The 21485-nt window shown below is 41.9% G+C and overlaps 1 protein-coding gene across 1 annotated transcript in view; it reads right to left on the bottom strand.

Moving 5' to 3' along the window:
* The window catches only part of LOC144534247 (uncharacterized), a 47435-nt gene that overhangs the window by 10371 nt on the left and 15579 nt on the right, over positions 1-21485 (bottom strand). Inside the window, exons 2-40 of the mRNA XM_078276080.1 lie at positions 21272-21439; positions 21066-21157; positions 20485-20606; positions 20173-20335; positions 15001-15123; positions 13691-13810; positions 13480-13608; positions 13299-13346; positions 12629-12670; positions 12390-12452; positions 12233-12307; positions 11572-11655; positions 11400-11456; positions 10493-10546; positions 10328-10381; positions 10179-10232; positions 10043-10096; positions 9910-9963; positions 9768-9812; positions 9014-9067; positions 8032-8076; positions 7895-7948; positions 7764-7808; positions 7635-7688; positions 7449-7493; positions 7010-7063; positions 6575-6619; positions 6219-6380; positions 5710-5763; positions 5545-5598; positions 5411-5455; positions 3058-3111; positions 2873-2917; positions 2739-2792; positions 1837-1890; positions 1128-1181; positions 916-1023; positions 194-283; positions 19-72 (exon numbers count right to left, since the gene is read on the bottom strand). Of these exons, the coding sequence (XP_078132206.1) occupies positions 19-72; positions 194-283; positions 916-1023; positions 1128-1181; positions 1837-1890; positions 2739-2792; positions 2873-2917; positions 3058-3111; positions 5411-5455; positions 5545-5598; positions 5710-5763; positions 6219-6380; positions 6575-6619; positions 7010-7063; positions 7449-7493; positions 7635-7688; positions 7764-7808; positions 7895-7948; positions 8032-8076; positions 9014-9067; positions 9768-9812; positions 9910-9963; positions 10043-10096; positions 10179-10232; positions 10328-10381; positions 10493-10546; positions 11400-11456; positions 11572-11655; positions 12233-12307; positions 12390-12452; positions 12629-12670; positions 13299-13346; positions 13480-13608; positions 13691-13810; positions 15001-15123; positions 20173-20335; positions 20485-20606; positions 21066-21157; positions 21272-21439 (2825 nt within the window). The remainder of the gene's footprint in view (positions 1-18; positions 73-193; positions 284-915; positions 1024-1127; positions 1182-1836; positions 1891-2738; positions 2793-2872; positions 2918-3057; positions 3112-5410; positions 5456-5544; positions 5599-5709; positions 5764-6218; positions 6381-6574; positions 6620-7009; positions 7064-7448; positions 7494-7634; positions 7689-7763; positions 7809-7894; positions 7949-8031; positions 8077-9013; positions 9068-9767; positions 9813-9909; positions 9964-10042; positions 10097-10178; positions 10233-10327; positions 10382-10492; positions 10547-11399; positions 11457-11571; positions 11656-12232; positions 12308-12389; positions 12453-12628; positions 12671-13298; positions 13347-13479; positions 13609-13690; positions 13811-15000; positions 15124-20172; positions 20336-20484; positions 20607-21065; positions 21158-21271; positions 21440-21485) is intronic.

The following is a 21485-nucleotide window of genomic DNA, read 5'->3' as shown; positions in this document are numbered from 1 at the left end:
AGATGTACTGTAACTCACTATGGCTCCTGGTGATCCAGTAGGTCCAGATCCTCCTTTCAGACCAGGAGGTCCCTGGATTGATCACACATAATTTTTACTATGTAGCTTGTATCATTTATGATATAAAGAAATCAAGTAATTTGTATAGAATGTGGTGAATATGCATTTGTGTGCATCATTCTGTGTGCGTTACCATATCTCCAGGGGCTCCTCTGCTCCCCCTGAACCCTTTCAGTCCTGTAGGGCCATTCTTCCCAAATGTCCCAGGTAAACCTGGATCGCCCTGAGACACAAAAACAACATAATACAATTAAAACACACAAAGACTCTATTATGGCGTTTTTCCATTACATAGTACCTGTTCGACTCGCCTCGACTCTACTCACCTTTTTTGGTTTTCCATTATGAAAAAAAGTCCCTGGTACCTGCTAACAGGTACTTTTTTTTAGTATCCCCTCCGTCGAGGTTCCAAGCGAGCTGAAGCGATACCAAAAGGTGACGTGAAAACCTGCAGACTACTGATTGGTTGGAGAGAATCGTCGCCAATCACTGCGTCATCATTGCTAGCGACAGACGGGGGTGTCCTGAACAAACCCGCCATTTTTAAATAGTTTAGCCAGCGGTGTTTTTTTTGCTGCCTCCAGCTTCTTTTGAAACTAAATGTTTCTTCTGGCTGTGGCAACAGCCGCCGAGAGTCAAAAACAACACACCTTCAACGTTCTGTTTGTGTGTCGCGTTAGGTCACAGCAGACCAGCCACGCTCGCCTCACGCATGAGGCCGTACTAAATCTGCAATGGAAAAAGGTGGATGGGGCACCGCGGTTGAGTCGAGTCGAGCCGAGCCGAGCTGGTACTAGCAGTGGGTAAGCGCCATTAGATGATCATGATGATGTGTGAGTGACTGTGTGGACCCACCTTTCCACCTTCCTTTCCAGCAACACCAGGTAAACCGTGCTCTCCAGGTACACCTGGTGTCCCTGGGTGACCCCGGTCCCCTGTTGGACCAGGTTCACCTGATTTTCCCTGAAAAACACACAGGTGATTGGATCAATTACACCAATACAGACATGGAGCACAAGCCAGGAGGAATATTACGTAACAGAGCTGAGTCACATAGTTGAGCTCACCTGTGGCCCCACAACACCTGAGGGTCCTGGAGGTCCTGTCTTCCCTTGGAATCCCTGCAATCACAGAAAAAGATGGGTAGAAAACATATTCTGGTTTCTGAGTGAGTGAGTGAGTGAGTGAGTGAGTGAGTGAGTGAGTGAATGAATGAGTGAGTGAGTGTGTGTGTGAAGACCATTTCCCAAAGTGCAGTAACTGATGATCTTTTTTTGTTGTAGATTGAAAGTGTTTATTTTGAATATGTAAAGAACAGAAACAGCAGACAAGAAATAAAAACAAAACAAATCGTAATAAAAGAATAACAAGACAATAAATTAATAATAATTACAACAAAAGAAATTGTGAATACTTGACGATCTGTTTACATATCCCTAAAATAGTGAGAAGTATAAACGTTATTTAATCCCAACCAATGTCTGCAAATCACTGATTATAAAATCTACCCGCTTCCCAATTGCTATTTACACACATGTCCTCCCTCAAACCCAAAATAACATTTCAAATTCATTTATTTACAATAAAGAGGAACATAAACGATGGAGCTGGTTAATGTGGCTCGGGAAAGGGAAGTTTGGGGTACCCTGCTGGAGCTGCTACCCCCGCGACCCGACCCCGGATAAGCGGACGAAGATGGATGGATAAACGATGGAAGAATACATTTCAGAAATTCAAAAACAAAAAATTACTTTCATGAAATTTGACTTTACTTACCGGCTCTCCTCTTTGACCTGGGTGACCTGGAAGTCCATCTTTCCCAGCAGGACCCTACACACACACACACACACACACACACACACACACACACACATTTGCAAAGACCAAGGTGAAGGAGCTCAGGATATAAACTGCTAGCATTTTATTTATTGAGCGTCGAATATTCACATACAACTGCAGGAACTGCCCCCTGCAGGCCATCAGAGGCAGTTCATAGTAGCATATGATGAGGATTTCTTTGTATTGCTTTCTCAATTCCTAATTTTCTTTTGATGATTTATTTTGATGACACCTGCAGCAGTATGAAATATTGGCACCATGCAGCCTGCACCACAACAAAATACCACCTGCCATCTGAGCCCCGATATAAAATAGAGACTGGACTGAAACAAATCAGATACTGTCTCTGTTTGCCAAAGGTTTGGGACCTTTTGTATTTTTGGAAGATTGGGTTTTCACTGTGAAGGCTTGATGTTGAAAATTCTTGTTGTTGTTTTCTTCTGTATGTAACGTTGAGACTTAAGACTGACCTGTACAGTACGTGGTTTGTTGTTGTTATCTTCACTAACACATTAAACTAAAATTAATTAAAAAGAATTGATAAGAAACAATAAAACTAAGGAGCAACAGAGATTTTAGCAATGGGAAAGAAGTATACCTACTGTGTTTAGCTGAGAAATTATCCTTTGCTGTACAATATAAGTGTTTATTTGCCAGTATACTATGCAAATGTAGTGTTTTATATTTATGTGATTTGTCCCCCCAAAAAAGAGAAGATTGGGTGGAGTGGAGTGGTGAAGTAACTCTTTATCCTGATAAACAATTACAAATACAGATTATGACTAATGAATCCATTTTAAATTTGTATGTGTGTGTCTGTGTGTTATCTCACAACTCACGCTTGATCCTTTAGGTCCTGACTCTCCATTCCTTCCTTGCGGCCCTTGAGGCCCCTTAAAAAAACATAACCAGCCATTATAACAGGTGATCAATCAACTAATAACATACAGCTTATTAACAGTGTTTTTCTTACCATTTCTCCAGGAGATCCTGAAGGCCCATCCTGTCCTGAGACGCCCTATGGAAATATAAGAGTGAAGAGTAACATGTAAGCTGTGACAGATAGAAACTGGTGAAGCACAGCTAATAGTGCTGGTGTATTCACCCATTAACAATGACCGACAGAGTGTTACTATTGGCTGAGAGGAGTCAGCTGACCTTTTCTCCTGATTTCCCTGTAGGCCCTCTTGCGCCTCTGCCACCTCGTGCACCCTGCCGAAAAAAAACATGTGTGAGACTAAACCCAAGACAGCCATGAACTTTTACTGACCTGAGACAGGTGTGGTTCTTCAGTTCAGTAGGTAGTGAGTATTTGGTTAATGGTTCAGTAAACACAGTGATGACTCAGAGATCTGCAACATTGTGATTTTAAGGTGACAATGGTGAAGGCTAACATCAAACATCAACAACATCTCAGGTATATTGTCAAGTTTTAAAACTGTTTAAAGAATAGATTTTTTGGGGCCACATGGGGCAGCAGAAACAAGCTACAAACACAACACTGACTATGTTTACATGCACATAAGATTCAGTTTTTTTGCCCTTTTTCCAAAAAAGATGATATTCCGACTAAGCTGTTTACATGGCTAATGAAAGTGAATATTCTACTTAGATTCCCGTTTACATGCAGCCATGCAAAATATGATTTTTTTCAAAGTTTTCCACCAGTGGCGGACTTGTTGGACCGTGCGAACATTCTCAGTGACACATCAGCAGCTTTTAAGTTAAAGGGATAGTTTGGATCTTTTGAAGTGGGGTTGTATGAGGTAATTATCCAAAGTCAGTGTGTTACCTTCAGTAGATGGCAGCTGGTATGCCCCCAGTTTGGAGAAGCAGGCAGGAGTACCAACAAGGGAGCTTAGCTGTATTGCTATGGATGGGGCCACACAGCAAAAATGTAATTTAAAAAAAAGGCCTGCCTAAAAAAATCTATATCAGTTTAACCGCTTTACAATGCCGCCAAACAGCCCTTTATGAGGGGAAACTGAAGCTGTTATATCGTCTCTCTAACTAACTAACCAACCAAATGACTGAGGCAGCGGTAGACCAGCAACTGTCGTGTTCTGCTAGGTAAAATTCTGGAAACAGGAAGAGTGCAGGTCGTTTAAGAGGACAAAGAGTTTACTACAGTCCACAAGAGGGCCAAGATAAACAATGGTCTGTTATAACTTCTGGGAAAGGGCCTCTGATGACAAACATGTGCTGTCAGATGACGTACTATGCTGAGCAATTAAGTACTGCGTGCTTTTAGAATGTCTTTAGCGATACTCTGCACCGTGAACTCAGGAGCTTTTGTTTTAAATAAAGGTCCTTATTATATCACCATCTTGGTCTCCTTGAATAATTTATTAAGTTAGTCGTACATAGAGAAATCCACAACAACAGTTTCTGTTTTCAGAGTCTGGTAGCTTTAAGGACAGCATAGAGGATATAACGGCTTCAGTTCCTCGTCATGAATGGCTGATGTCAAGGTTTAGGTGGCTAAAATAAGTTTTGCTATAAGCAGTACAGCTTAGCTTCCTTGTCAGTACGCCTGTCTGCTTCTCCAGACTGGGGAGGTGCAGACCGCCATCTACTCTACTGTAGCTAATACACTGACTATGGATAAGTACCTCATACAAACCCACTGTAAAAGATCCAAACTATTCCTTTAAGATGGCAAACTTGTTGGCAAACTGTTGCCCATTTACACATCCAACAGACATGGAGCAACATTGGCATTCATTAGGAGTCATGTTTCTGACCACCTGACAAATGTTAGTCTAAAATTCACTGTCTTTTAGCTCTGTTTTTGGTCTCCAACAATTCTTGAGGGAAATGTCTGGCTCTTTAGCTGCTAAATGCTCCACTGTGTTCACTAGCTAGTTGCTAACTGAGTCTGTCTGCTGTTTGGTGCTGGGCAGGAAGTGTACAATAGTTTTTTTCAGCTTTTTAGCTGAAAACAGCAGCCTGCTGTAGCCAAAAACAATGTTGTGAAAGTTGTGAGAGTGAACCAAAAGCGTAGTGATGCTACTCCATATTCTCCAAGTATGTTCATACCTAATCTGCTGTACTGGATACTACATTTTTAAACACTATGTCATCTAAACCAAGATACAGTAAAATGACACTTAGAATTTAACAACATATACAACATCGAATTGATCTTTAGTACAATGTCAAAGCCTCATGGGAGCTGTAGTTGAATGCTAATATTTTTTTTACAAGGGGTTTAAATTTTACTTGCCAGTGCAGTTGTCAGTGCAATGTAACTCACAATATGGACAGAAATACCAATTAAAGTGAGCCTCTACAAAAAAAACTTGAGTTACAAAAGCAAATGGAAGAGAGGATAGCTAAGAGAGGGGGCATGACTTCATCGCTCTATTTTCTGACTCACCTGATTTTCAAAGTGCATTCTGGAAATTGTATAAGGAGCTGAACTTGCTGTAAAATTATTTTGGCATGTGGCCTGCTTTTTGAAAATAGCTCACTTTCTGTGCTAGGGAATGTTTTGAGACACAGCACTCACATTCGGACCCCTCTGGCCTGCGGCTCCTGGCTGTCCTGGAGGACCCTGGGTAACACCACAAAAGACAGGACATTATTGGAAAAAAGTCTGATTTCCTGCCACAATATCATCCTGATGTTAAACCCTCTACTCACTTTCTTCCCTTTCTCTCCTGCAGCTCCCATTGGACCAGGAAATCCATCAGAGCCCTAAACAGGAGGAGGAAGGTGCACACATTTAGTTTGTATACATTATTTCTACTACATTTGTAACTTGTTAAGATTAATTTAACCGATCATTGATTATTTCATTTATTTTACCTTGGGCCCTAGTCGCCCTGGATATCCTGGCAGCCCAGGAACTCCCAGTTTCCCCTAAAAAGAAAGAGACAGCGTGACTCTTAAAGCTATAGTGCGTAGTTTCTGTTGCCCTCATGAGGAAGTCTAAGTCTAAGTAAACAAAACTGTCGGTGCGTCCCCATGATACAAGCCTTACATGATCGCACACGCGCCCCGACCCCTCCCCCACGCAGTTGCTAGTAGCCAAGGAGGACACGGAGGATTAAAAAAACATGATGGACTCTTCAGAAGAGGTAATAATCTTCACTCGAGCTTCTGCGTGGGAAAGTCCCCAGACAACACAATCTTCTGAACATAGCCATACTGAGAAATACAGAGAGAGTTGTGTGGAACCGATTAATTAGCCTTGTAGCAACTCATTTGGCAATGGCTTGAATGTAACAGACGTAAAGCTTTAAGTTGTCTTGTACGGTTTTGTTGTACATGTTCAGTTAAGCATACATTTATTGTATTAATTTTGAGCTCTGTACCTTCTCTCCAGAAGTACCAGAAGGGCCAGCTTCTCCTTGAGGACCCATCTGTCCTTTGGGCCCCTCAGGCCCATCTTCTCCTCGTGCACCTATAGCTCCGTTTTCTCCATCGTCCCCCTTTGCTCCCATCTCCCCTTTGGCTCCTGGGAAACCATCCTCTCCCTGCAGACAGAATGATTTGGAGGAGACAGAAAGACAGACAGAAAATCCTGTTTAACATACAACATAAAATCCCAGATGGTAGTGAAAAACACTTGCATGCATACTGTAGTTGTTCTGTGAGGGTAATATGTTATTTTCAGACAAAAAAACATCATGAACGGACACAGACTGAACCACTTTTCTGTCTCTCTCACCTTTTCGCCTTTGCTTCCCTTTAATCCTCTGATTCCATCTGCTCCCTGTCAAACAGGAGCGAAAAAAAATAACAGGAAGCCAACAAGAAAACAGAAAAAAACATTATATTTTATCACAGGCTGTTCATGACATCTTCACAAGGTGGCAAGCATATCAAATTGCTACCATGCTTTCTTAAACCTGACTGTTGACAGTGAAAACCAACACCTGCTGGTTAGATCTTCCAAAAAAAGTTAACTTTTTTAGAACTACAAAATACAGCCTTATTTCATTCGGACAAACATATTGTTCTTTTTATTTATTGAATGGGGTTTCAAAAGACTTCCTCAACCAATAGAAGACCATCAGGTGATGTTAAAGCCAGAGGATCAGTAAAACTGTACTCACAGGGTTTTTACACAATAGCAGGAATATTTTGCATTTGCATTTCCTACCTTGACTCCTCGTTGTCCAGGGTATCCAACAGGCCCCTGCACTCCTGAAGGACCCTACAAATTAACACACACACACACACACACACACACACACACACACTAAAGGAACAGTTCAACATTTTGGGAAATACCGTTATTAGTTTTCTTGCTTCAAGTTAGATGAGAGGATTGACACAGCTCTGATATCTGTCCGTTAAATAAGATGCTACAGCCAGCAGCCAGTTAGCTTAGCTTAGCACAAAGTCTGGAAAGAGGGAGAAACAGCTGGCCTGGCTCTGTCGGAAGGTTACAAAATCTGGCTACTGGCACCTCTAAAACTCACTAATTAACATGTTATAACTTTTTTCTTTAATCCTTCTTGTTAACTTTGACAACAGCAACACAACACACATGCATTGTACACAAACACAGATACTGTACATGCATACAACAGACTTACCGGCAGTCCTTTTTCACCTGGAGTACCTTCTCTTCCGGGGTGACCCTGTTGACAAGCGGGCATGTTAATATATGTAGTTAAGCATGTAGTTGTGATGTTAGGTGTGGTTAGGATTAGGGATCAGGGAATGCGTTGTGTCAATAGGAGACCTCAGACGCACATGAGTACAAACATGCATGTACTTACTGAGGGCCCGTCGTTTCCAGGTAAGCCCTGCATCCCTTTCTTCCCTTGAGGCCCCTGTAAAACAAAGATCAGTCAATCAATTCCGACTCCTTCACCCCAAAGTTAAAAATCCTAATAAAAGTGTTTTACCTTCTCTCCTGGCAGCCCTACTAACCCCTGAGGACCAGGGAAACCCTGTAGGAGAGATGGAGCATTAGTGTTTCTGTGTATGTATTTAGGCAACTGAGTTATTTTTGTGAGTGTTTGTTCTCTGCTTATACCACAATGCCAGGGTTGCCTTGCTGTCCAGATGCCCCGATGTCTCCTAGGGCTCCCTGTTACATACAGGAAATGATGTCATGGGAAGTAGTTTGTTTTCAGGCTCTCCTGTCTTTACTACTATCTATATTATACTCACTATGTTTCCCTTTGAACCTTGAACCCCGTCAATTCCTCTAATGCCCTGTGAGGAGAGAAAGGAAGGGTTAATACTTCTGGGTCCTTAAGTGAAAGCACAGGAGCTTTTTTATTACAAAATAATAGGACACTGGAGGAGAATGTATGTTTTTTTTAAAAAGCAGACCGTGAGCTGCCAACTCTATACTGCAAAAAATGAATTCCCCTGTATAGGGTTTATTTTCTGGATGTACCCTCCATTCCTAAAAAACATATTTTTATTTTCCTGTCTAACTGTCTAAAGAAAAGATACAAGGAGGGTACATTGCCTTGTATCATTAACATATTTTCACCAGAGACTTGTGACATGAGCCTCCTGGAGCAATAACCAAATGAAACTGAAAATGATCAGCCACCCTGATGGTTTTTGCGATACTACCTCCTTGCAGCTTAATTAACCAACTCCAAGCAAAAATATGTATTTTATCCAAATGAAAGTGTTTCCTCGATGTGCTCAGATGTAAGTCAGTTTCTTACATGTGCTAACTAGTGTTTCCACAAATGCAAATTACAAAGAAACTGCTTGGGGTGTTTGGAGATGTTGTATTTGGCAGGAAGAGAGTCATTTTATCAGATGAGATAAGATTTACATAACATCATGTAAACAAATGAAGAACCAAAGTAACATCATGATTAGGCATTACAATGTGGCATCGTCTGATAGTGACACTACGGCTAGATTTATGTTAGCAATGAGAAGAGCCTTATTTTCCCTGTATGGAGAAACACAGAGGCAAGAGAGCAGGATAATTACTGGTATCTTATGCCTTTTAATGTTACAAACGGTAACGTATATATGTGTGTGTGTGTGTGTGTGTGTGTGTGTGTGTGTGTGTGTATGTGTGTGTGTGTGTGTGTGTGTGTGTGTGTGTGTGTGTGTGTGTGTGTGCGTGCGTGCGTGCGTGCATGCAGAGGTAAAAAAAAAGTGCACATTTGCCACTCACAGGCTGGCCTGGGGGACCAGAACGACCTCTGGGTCCAGTCAGACCTCTTGAACCCTGAAATACAACATCACAGTGACATATAATGAAATTTCATTAGTAGATCTATAAGAGTAAGAACAGTTTTGGAAAGTCTGAATGCTTTGGCTGGTCCTCACTTCTTCAACATAGGGTTGCGTAAGGATCAAGACTTGGATTTAGGGTTAAGGTAAGGAAATGGGGAATCTTTTATGTTAATATACAAGTACAGTGCATGGGAATCTATCTGTGTGTAATACTGTAACAAGCATCATTAAGCAGAAATAAACAGTATGCCAAGTATGGGAGACATGGGATTTCTTTTCTTTTATTTAATCCATACACTGTACCTTCTTTAGGGGTTTCATAGAATAAAAATTAAGTCTCAAAGATTTAAGAAATCTTAGTTATAATGACAGTACTATGAGAGTGTTATTGATCTTCTCATCTAACTCGGTGCAAGAAAGCAAAGAAGCATATTTCCTTAAATGTTAAACTATTCGGGCAAGAGTTGGACTTTGGCATGTTTAAGTTTAAGCAAGGAAATACACTATGTAAATGAGGATCCTCATATGTATAAATACACAGTGTGGGGGTCTGCGTGGTAGAATAACAGCCATAATTAAATATATACATAATTGTGTTTAAGACTAATGTCACATTATGTAAAAATGTAGTGGATTTAAACAAGTCATTGATTGTGTATGTGTGTGTTTTCTGATTGTGTGTAAACACTTACAGCGTCACCTGGTTGCCCTCTTGGCCCAGATGGCCCCTCAGAGCCCTGTGAAGAAACACAAACATAAGTATATCTTGTAATTACATACTGTAAACACAAACGTGCATAAACATGAATACCCACAACCACAGTGACCTCTCACCTTTTCCCCTGGCTCTCCGGAAAGACCTACAGGGCCCGGCTTACCCCTCTCCCCCTGAGAAAACACACGCATGGAAGTCGGCAATCAGCATTGTGAAATATCTGCTTATCACTCATTCAGTCAGATAACTTACGTTATGCCCTTTGTTTCCAGGGAGACCTGGTAAGCCATCAAACCCTCTATCCCCCTGAGAAAAAGAGATGTATTAGTTCATATTTTAAGAAGTCAGTAAGTCAACAGTGTGACTGTGACATTAGATTTTTTTTCACCTTTGCTCCAGCTTCTCCTATTGCACCACGGCCCCCATCTGAACCTGCTCGACCCTTAAAGACACACACAAACAAGTTAAACATGCAAGACTCATCCCTGTCAACAGAAGATATTTAATCAGAAAAGACTGCAGTCTTTTTAGTCTCACCTTTTTCCCGGCTCGTCCATTCTGACCTGGCATACCTCCATGCCCTGGAGGACCCTAGGGGGAAAAGGTGGGACGAGAGCAGTTGAGCTGGTTCTCAAATGAGTTCAAGTGTTATGAAAAGGAGCGAGGTGCTGGGTTTGTTGCCATGACAACCAGCTAACTCACCTGTGGCCCCGCATCTCCATTGTTCCCTTTCAGGCCAGAGGGACCTGGTGCACCCTGGGGAGAAGAAAGTTTACAGTCAGTTGTCTGTTTGGGTGCGCGTGCATGTGTGCGCGCGCGTGTGTGTACTGTATGAATCTACCCAATATTGGAATTTTCCACCACAGGAACTTTATCCAAAGATTCACGGCGAGACGAGGCGGTTTTAGAACGTCGCAGGGAAAAGTTGCAGTGGTCTGAACCGGCCCGTCTCAGCTCGACTCAAGCCAGTTGATGGTTTCGCTGCGACTCAGGCTGGTTTCAGAATGTAAGGGACGTCACCTGTTTCAGAAGGCTGCAGACCAGCTCGTTGCAAGAGGTGGCAAGTTTCAACTCTTCTCGTCGCGAATCTTTGGTCTGAACTGGGCTAAACATGCAACTATTGTTATGGGTTCTGCTTTTGTTCCCACTGTACTCCTTCTGCTTTGGGTGTGAGTTCCTGAAACTACATTTTGGCACTAATCAGGGGGTGAGCGTAACAGGTTGTTTGCAAACACCACAATTAATAAAGAAGGACTTGGGTTTAACTAAGCACTGCAAAGAAGTGTGTTAAAACCGGTGATATACTGATTCACAATATCCGACGTGTGTTATGCTGCCTTGTTATGCATTTGTCAGTTTTAACTGTGGATTGCTTTCACTGTGTTGAGGGAGCACACCAGTTGAATTATTTTTCCCAGTAATGTTCAGGTTGCGTAGGTATTTTATTTATAAAATCTATTAATGTTTTTTGTATTTTTTCCACTAAATAGCAGTGTGGCATGACCAAACGCTACATTGCATTATTGTAATTGCAGTCCATTCAACAGCAACCTGCAGCTTTCCGTCTTCTGATTTAGGAGAAAATCAAGCAGCTGCATTTCTCACTCACCAGTGGTCCAGGTCTTCCCCTGAGGCCGAGTGGCCCTGGAGGGCCCTTCATAGCCAGCTAGAAAAGGAGAAAGATGGAGTCAGACAACAACAACAACAACACCACCACACAGCAGTAGTTATACATGAACTCTGTGTATGATGTAACAGTAACAATTCAAAAGGTTGTGTACCTTGGTCTGCTGCAGGATGGCCTGAGCCTGCGCCTCCTGCGCAGAAACCACAGTACCTGCCTTCGGATGACCACCTGACTGGAACTACACACACACACACACACACACACACACAGCTATACTTTTAAGTCAAACTCAGTACACCACCCAGTGGCCAATACGTAGCATTACTATTCAAGTTTTGCATAAAAAGGTGCAGAAGAGTGAAATTAATGGCACGAGGGGACTTTAATTGGTTTGTACAAAATGATGTGAATCACGTTATGACCCTCACAGTCACCAGATGTCAACCCAAATAAACAACCAATTAAGTTTAAAGTTTAAAACTTAATTTTAAGTTTAGAAAAATGAAGTGCTTTCTGACTACAGCTGACTGATTTGACACAATTGGACCAAACTAATATATTCAAAAACACAAGCAGAATTTAAATGTTTGGTTTAAAATGTAATTGATGTTATACGTGGGTTCTCAAAAGTTAAGTGAGGGCGGCCAGGTGATGTATCTACAGTATCCCGAGGCAGCCCATTTCTCAGTTATGACATTCAAACATTCCCATTTGCCCCAGGGCCCCGTTAAGGGTTAAGAGGACCAAATAACTGCCATAGCGACATCACTGCAGCCTGTAAGGCCTCAGGTAACACTAAAGTATCTTCATGTTACCGGTATAAGCATGATGTTTCCTGGGGGCCCCGGTATTCCATCAGCTCCGTTAAGGCCTGGCCGCCCTGGAGGGCCCTGAGAGGAGACAGAGGAAGACAGTTATGGAGACGCACCAAAATGTGGTGGACTTACACAGCAAACAGAGGACAGTCCTCACCAGCTCCCCGGGGTCTCCTCGAGGTCCTACTGGCCCTGTGACTCCAGCAGGCCCTGGCTCTCCCTGCACAGAGACGAAAAACACAATTTTCAAAAACATTTAATTGCAAGCTTCCATTTCCATATTAAAAGTCACTGCAGTTAAACTTGTGTCCATCTTTTCACATGCAACACAGGTGTCTTACCTGAATATTGAAAAATGTGTTTAAAGTTACATATCATGCAACAAAATGCACTAACCTCAGGTCCTGGTGGCCCGTGCGGTCCAGTAACCTGCGTTCCCTGCAGAAATTTCACAGAAATAAACTTTTTTCTCTGATGATTGAGGCCATTACTAATATTTGAGAGTTCAGACTCAATAAAAAATGGGACCAAGATATGTACAGAATGGAACATTTTACTCTTATATACTGTACATTGTTTTATAGTACATTGTTGTCATTGTTTGAATTGCACTAGTGACATTTTGATGGATATGACAATCAATTCCTTCCTTATTTTCTCTAAAAAAAACATCCATTGAGAAATTGTTTATGGATTGAAAAATTAAAGGGAAATTAAACAGCTGAAAAAAAGTAAGTAAGAAAAGTACTTCTTCACACTGATGCAAAAATCGAACAAAGCAATAAAATATCCTGATTTACAACGCTGACCACAATGCCCTAAAACAACCAGAGACATTAAGGGATCGTAACCACGGTAATTTCTGACGGTAGAAAAACATGAATTCGACCAAGCATTTAATACCTTTCTTTGAGTACTTCACCGTTTTTGATACTCAATGCTGTAGATACTTTTAAGTCGGTTTTCAAAACATTTTAAGGACAATGTCAAGCCCCTGTCTGTGTGTGTGTGTGTGTGTGTGTGTGTGTGTGTGTGTGTGTGTGTGTGTGTGTGTGTGTTTTCTCACCGCTCCCAAAACGCTCGGCTCTCCTTTTTGTCCTTTCTCTGGTATATCCTAATGAGAGGAGATGGAAGAACAACTATAATGTAGATGAATAAGGCACCAAGGGGTTGTTTTCTACTCTCTACACAGGATTCCTTTATGTGCAACTGCACAAACTCTTGGTGTGTGATGGTTTGGCTGGTACCTGTGCGTTAAGAGAGTACTCCCGTTCTCTCTCGGCCGGTCCGTAGCGCTCATCGTATTCTTCCTGGTATTCATACTCGTTCACATTGTAGTAATCTGTTGTGTTGTCATAGTCTTCGTACTCTACGATCTGTCCAAGAAATATACACAGAGACAAATAATGAGGGACAAAAAGGAGAAAAAAAAAGCCAACCTCATGTTTAGAGCCTCACCTCATACTCAGTGACATTAGGACCTACAGTCACCGTGGAAACAGAGATGTCTTCATAGAGGTCACTGTAGTCAAACTCCTCAAACTCCTCCACCACATGTTTCTTGGGTAATCTCTCCACCTGAAGACCATAAAAGAATCAAAACAGAGATGATGCATGATATAGGTATGTGTAACATTTTGTTTATACATTTACAGGACACTCATTCTGTATGGAAATACATTCATATAATTGATTTAAAGAACAGAAATTTTAGGACAGAAATGTCCTAAAATAAGTTTTAGGACATAGAGGGTGCCTGTTAAGATATTAGATTCCTCTAGTGGTCCTGTCTGGTTGACTGCTCTGTTACATGAAAGATATAATGAAAAAGCCAAGAAATACATGGCACTGCTACAGTTCAGTCTTTTTTATTTTAGCTCCTTCAGGATAGCATAACGGCTTTATCAGCGTGTCGTCATAATACACAAGAGTGTCTAAATTCCATGTTTTCCGTTGGCTTCTTCCTGCTGATTGCATTTCTGGTGGTGTTACAATAAAACAACTGAACACAATAAACCAGGAACCCTGGAGTGTTTTGAGTTGTAAGAGGATAAATGAAACGGCAGCATTGGAAGAGGATTTGAAACCTTTCCCAGGAGTGTTGAACATTGGCACAAAGAACTTGGCAAAGTATCCTGGAACACAAAACCGTGTTTTGTGTTGTAATATGAGGAGCGAAGGCTAAAGAGAAAGAGTGAAATGAAGTAAGAAAGAGAGGGTGAGAGCTCTGTGGACACTAGTAGCTTTTTATGATTTATTTCGAAATGGAAGTATGGCACCGACAGCAAGGAAATAAACAGCTGGAGGCGGCTGAGTGATGCTTCTCAAAATGAAACTAGGGGTAAGATGTTTGAGTGCTAACTCTCCGTGCAGCGAATGTTTCTTCACAGCCCATAGTGATCTTTTAATTTATGTTATCCGGATTTTCCAGTGCGAATATATTACTGAAAATGATATACGTCATATCTGCCTTCTAAACTGTCCATCAATGCCTGTAATAGTTTCTCCTCTTACAAATAAAACCTCGGGGGCTCCTAAGCTTTCAAAACGACAGTCTGAATTTACAACATTGAACACCTGAGATGCCTCACACCGTGTGTTATGTGTGGAATGGACCAGGTAGACTGAAAGACTTTGTTGGGGTCCTATTGCTTTTTGTGCGTTCATGCTGACATGCTCTCTCTCTCTCTCTCTCTCTCTCTCTCTCTCTCTCTCTCTCTCTCTCTCTCTCTCTCTCTCTCGTGATAGGCTGTAAGAAGGTGGCTTACCTCCACGGCCTCAGCTAATATGCTGTTGTAGGACAAAGGTGCGTCACAGTCTGGGATGTAATCCTGACAGTACGTCTCTGCTGCCCTGGGGTCAGCGACGATCAGCAGCTGCTGGATGTCTCCCTGTGTCACAATAACACACACAAACAAATGAGCAAATCTGTGACTCTACATTAGTGAAACCATATTAAAAATGCACATTATATGCACATTATGTCACTGCTCCTCACAGTGAGGAGCAGTGACATAATGTGCATTCCTAATATGTCATTAATTACACGACTGACATGTCATGAGCATCTGTTTCCCATGTCTGTGTCTTTGACTGTATGTGTTCATTTAGTCAGATCAAAGTGACATAGCGGGCTGCTTTTATCGTTGCTCTGCAGTTAATCGTCTACAGAGCTTCGGTCTCAAGTGGTGCTAGCGCAATAAGTCCACAGACAGATCTTTCTCTCACTCTATTTCACCCATACACAAACACATGGAAGGGAGTCCAAACCAAACATGGCCCGGGAGGAGTTCAGTTAAACAGATGGACCACCTGACATTGCACTGAAAACAAGGGACAAGGTTCACACTTGAGATCTGCCAAAATGACCTCACACTGCAGAAGACACAACAGAAACAGAACTCATAAACGTCTACAAAGACTTTACACAGCTACAGATTTGGAGTCCCCCCCAGTGCTTCTTGTGAATAATCAGCAGCATTTTGTGATCATAAGCAGGACTGTGTTAATGTCTGCAATAACTACTCATGAGCTAGGAGAATAATTCATATTATAGAGCATATGTAAGCATTTAACACAACATAACACAACATTTAAATGATCTGCAGCTTTGTAAAGTTGAAGCACTCAAGGTTTGGAGCAGAGGTAAAGGTGCAGTGCACCCTCACAGCCACTAGAGGGCAGTGTAAGGAGATAAGCATTTATGTTTATTATTCATCATTTGTCATCATTTGATTGATAAACTGAACAAGCAGCAACCAGCAGAGAAACGTTCTTACAACATACAAGGAACTTCTTGTGTGTTCTCATTCTTTGTATTTTTTATCAAAGCCAAATGAGTTTACACTTACAGTTTTTTTCCGATTGCTAGACGACAGTGGGCACAACTGGAGTAACGTGCAAAACTCTAACTACAGTCCGCACAGCAGCAGTTCATGTGGACCAAACTCTAGTTCGTTTTTCATTGCTTGAGCACAGTTTTCAAAACTCTACACACTTATCCCATGGCTCTAACCACAACCTGCACAACACTGTGGATTTAAAGCACTTGGTTCAAATGCTAACACACTGCTGTCAAAACTGTTAACCACGCATTCAAAACAGTACAGATTTCACGCCTGGTGCATTTCAAACACTGCTGATTGCAATGGTTTCTTGTTTTAGCCTTGTTAGTGAACACATACTGTATATACAGGATATAGGGAAAGCTCATAAAGCCTTTTTTGATAATAAAGATAACCAAATAACAATGAAAGAGTTATACATTGTACCGTTTGAGAGAACAGGTGAACAGGTAAAAGAGCAGAGATACCAATATGTCCAGGTAAGATGTCATACACAGTTACATACATAGTTGTGAAAATGTGAAAACACTTCCTTTACTATAGTAACACTGCGCACTTACGGTTTTTCACAAAGTAATGGAGGTGTAAGCAATGGGAAAACCACCGTCATTTGTATTGATAGATAATGTAGGTTCATGGCAAGAGAAGACATCCAATTTGTTGGTAAAAAACTTGTAAAACATCTGATCTATTTCGTACCTTTAGTTTGTAACATTTCCAGTAATTACGCAAATTACTACAGACAAAAATATATACAGTCAGGTCCATAAATATTGGGACATCGACACAATTCTAATCTTTTTGGCTCTATACACCGCCACAATGGAGTTGAAATGAAACGAACAAGATGTGCTTTAACTGCAGACTTTCAGCTTTAATTTGAGGGTATTTACATCCAAATCAGGTGAACAGTGTAGGAATTACAACAGTTTGTATATGTGCCTCCCACTTTTTAAGGGACCAAAAGTAATGGGACAACTGGCTGCTCAGCTGTTCCATGGCCAGGTGTGTGTTATTCCCTCATTATCCCATTTACAAGGAGCAGATAAAAGGTCCAGAGTTCATTTCAAGTGTGCTATTTGCAGTTGGAATCTGTTGCTGTCAACTCTCAATATGAGATCCAAAGAGCTGTCACTATCAGTGAAGCAAGCCATCATTAGGCTGAAAAATCTAAACAAACCCATCAGAGAGATAGCAAAAATTACACATTAGGTGTGGCCAAATCAACTGTTTGGAACATTCTTAAAAAGAAAGAACGCACCGGTGAGCTCAGCAACACCAAAAGACCCGGAAGACCACGGAAAACAACTGTGGTGGATGACCGAAGAATACTTTCCTGGTGAAGAAAACACCCTTCACAACAGTTGGCCAGATCAAGAACACTCTCCAGGAGGTAGGTGTATGTGTGTCAAAGTCAACAATCAAGAGAAGACTTCACCAGAGTGAATACAGAGGGTTCACTACAAGATGTAAACCATTGGTGAGCCTCAAAAACAGGAAGGCCAGATTAGAGTTTGCCAAACAACATCTAAAAAAGCCTTCACATTTCTGGAACAACATCCTATGGACAGATGAGACCAAGATCAACTTGTACCAGAGTGATGGGAAGAGAAGAGTATGGAGAAGGAAAGGAACTGCTTATGATCCAAAGCATACCACCTCATCAGTGAAGTATGGTGGTGGTAGTGTCATGGCGTGGGCATGTATGGCTGCCAATGGAACTGGTTCTTTTGTATTTATTGATGATGTGACTGCTGACAAAAGCAGCAGGATGAATTCTGAAGTGTTTCGGGCAATATTATCTGCTCATATTCAGCCAAATGCTTCAGAACTCATTGGACGGCGCTTCACAGTGCAGATGGACAATGACCCGAAGCATACTGCGAAAGCAACCAAAGAGTTTTTTAAGGGAAAGAAGTGGAATGTTATGCAATGGCCAAGTCAATCACCTGACATGAATCCGATTGAGCATGCATTTCACTTGCTGAAGACAAAACTGAAGGGAAAATGCCCCAAGAACAAGCAGGAACTGAAGACAGTTGCAGTAGAGGCCTGGCAGAGCATCACCAGGGATGAAACCCAGCGTCTGGTGATGTCTATGCGTTCCAGACTTCAGGCTGGAATTGATTGCAAAGGATTTGCAACCAAGTATTAAAAAGTGAAAGTTTGATTTATGATTGTTAATCTGTCCCATTACTTTTGGTCCCTTAAAAAGTGGGAGGCACATATACAAACTGTTGTAATTCCTACACCGTTCACCTGATTTGGATGTAAATACCCTCAAATTAAAGCTGAAAGTCTGCAGTTAAAGCACATCTTGTTCGTTTCATTTCAACTCCATTGTGGCGGTGTATAGAGCCAAAAAGATTAGAATTGTGTCGATGTCCCAATATTTATGGACCTGACTGTATATCTGTTTACTGTAAGTAAGCAAACTGAGAATTTTCATTCATTCTTGTTTACCTCAAAACTTGTATAAAATAAAAAAGGAAAGACAATGATTTAACTCTTTTCTTATTGCAAATATTGATTAGTGTAAAGTCACTTAAATTATTCAAACTGTAAAGATGAAAAGTTTGTAATTTCTGAATTGGGGTTTGATGCTAGTGTTTTTACTGTCAGTGTGTTCTGAGTGACAGTGTGTGTTATCTCAGTGAGGATTGTTCATAGTGTTTGGCTGCACTGAGCCTGTTTTGAGACGTGTGTTAAGAGTTGTGTTGCTTAGAATGAGTTGTGCAGCTGATGTGAACTGTTTTGCTCAGGTGACTGTTGGTAATGCAGACTGTAGTTAGAGATGTGCACATGTGGCTTGAGTTGTGACCACTGTCGTTTAGCAATCAAAAAAAACTAACAAGGGGTAACTACAGATTTTTTCTACCTGGACCCCATTTCCCCATGCATTTGTGTCAAATAGACTGATGTGACCAAAAATCGTTGAAATTGGTCCTGTATTGAGCGCGATCGCAGTGACAAGCCAGCGCAAACCGAGCTGCAATGTAACCTAATTGGGGCAATTGTGCAACTTTGATTTTTGTCCACTAAAAGTGTTGCTACTGACAGGCTCAGAATGTTACTAAAAGTGTCTAAAACCATTATCGATCTCACAAGATGACTTCTTGTCCGTAGACGAGCAGCCATCCAATCATCCACATTGTCGAAATCATTTAAATATTGAGCCATGGCATTGAAAATATTTTAGATAACAGAAGCCTATCATTTCTGTAGCCTACTCGCTCAATACAGGACCAATTTCAAAGATTTCTGGTCACATCAGTCTATTAAACACAAGTGCATGGGGAAATGGGGTCCAGGTTGAAAAAAACAGCAGTTACCCATTAAAGGTCCCATGGCATGAAATTTTCACTTTATGAGGTTTTTTAACATTAATATGCGTTCCCCCAGCCTGCCTATGGTCCCCCAGTGGCTAGAAATGGCGATATGTGTAAACCGAGCCCTGGGTATCCTGCTCTGCCTTTGAGAAAATGAAAGCTCTGATGGGCCGATCTGGAATCTCCTTCTTATGAGGTCATAAGGGGAAAGGTTACCTCCCCTTTCTCTGCTCTGCCCGCCCAGAGAATTTGGCCCGCCCATGAGAGAGAGGCATCATGGCTTTCAAACGAGCAAAGTGGCAGTTGGTCAAGGCCACACCCCCACTCTCCACCTTGCCCCCCCCCTCTCCTCCTCAATAGCTACAGACACAGAAATGGCACATCCTAAGTAAAGCTTGTTGTGGGACTGGCTCTAGTGGCTGTAATTCTGCACCAAGGCTGAATTTCGGGAAAGAGACTTCAGATACAGCATTAGGGGACCACTAAGGCCTATATAAAAGAGACTTCAGATACAGTATTAGGGGACCACTAAGGCCTATATAAAAGAGACTTCAGACACAGTATTAGGGGACCACTAAGGCCTATATAAAAGCGACTTCAGATACAGTATTAGGGGACCACTAAGGCCTATATAAAAGAGACTTCAGATACAGTATTAGGGGACCACTAAGGCCTATATAAAAGCATCCAAAGAGGACCATGTCATGGGACCTTTAACAAGGTGTGTCAGTTTCACCTCCATTCACACAGACATAAATGCACACACCTCAAACACGTCTTCGTCCAGCAGTCGTGTTCCAAACACAGTGACCCCCTCAGTGCTGACGTGGGGGTCCTGACCTCTGAGCAGGTCCAGGGTGTCTAGTTTGACACAGTCCAGGTAGAGAGTCACTGACTGACCCTCCACACTGTAGGCTACTCTGTGCCACCTGGCAGGAAGGAGACAAGAAGAAATTCACGTATTGTCCAAATGTTCTTTTCTGAGAAGGTTTTGTGTCTAAGGTTTATATCAAAATCTGATTGCAAGGCAAACACAAAAGTGTGTGTATGGGTGCATGTGTGTGTGTGTAGTACCCACTTGCCATCCGCCAGGTTGATCTTTCTAAAAGTGGGGTAAAGTTCTGGAGGTGGCTGACCCTCATGGTTCTCATAAAGGAAGACAGGAGAACGGCCGACCTCCACACCCAGCTGCTGCGTGCCCTGAGAGAGAAGGAAAGAGGGATGATTGGATAAAATGATAGGATGGGAAAAGGGAGACCTTGTTTACATGTGTGTTTACATTTTACTCTTAATCCCCCCTAAGCTAAGTTATAATTTTAACCAGCTTTTGGCAAGTCTTTAACAACATTTACTGTAGCCAAACTGGCAAAACATATTCCCATTTTGAGGACAACCTGTGATACCGATCCCAGTAGGAGTCCTGCAGAGTGCATGGTTGGTAGGGGTTTTGCTCGAGGTCAGTCTACCATGTTAGTATGGTGAATACATTTGCTGAATCATCTGATTAAAGGAAGAGGTTCCCTTTTGTATAACAAAATTCATGGTCAACACAGCCAAAAGAATGAACATGTCGAGTGACAGAAAGCAGAGTAGTTAACCATGCGGCATGAAGCGAAAGTATTTGTTTCAACATCCTGACGTAGCGTGTATGATGCGTACCTGCGAGTCGTACAGGGAGAGGAGAAAGACCTGTGAGCCTTTTACAGCTCTGACTGTGGTCATCACTGAGAAATTCACAGGGAATGGTGAATCTGGAGGGAATGCACACTCAAAAATTAGGGCGCAGGCTCTCAATGACCAATTGAACATTCATATCCATACCCGGTTGTTTACTGCATCAAACAAGCCCCACAGAATTATGTTACCAGGGAAGAGTTGATTGGTGGGCGCGCTCAGTTGAATCTTCTTGTCGATCTTAAAGGAGAGGTCCGTCTCCTCTCGTCCCTGTCTGCTGGTGCACAGTCCTGACTCCAACGACACACCCTCCATGTCCTCCGACAGCTCCAGGATCTTCAGGACATCAATGGGATCTGCTGCAAAGAGACAAAAACAACAGTATGGCTGAGAAGATTGGTGGGT

Source organism: Sander vitreus, chromosome 2 (genome assembly GCF_031162955.1).
Source record: "Sander vitreus isolate 19-12246 chromosome 2, sanVit1, whole genome shotgun sequence".
NCBI lineage: Eukaryota > Metazoa > Chordata > Actinopteri > Perciformes > Percidae > Sander > Sander vitreus.
The sequence above is the reverse complement of the archived record's forward strand: the minus strand, read 5'-3'. Positions and strand labels throughout refer to the sequence as shown.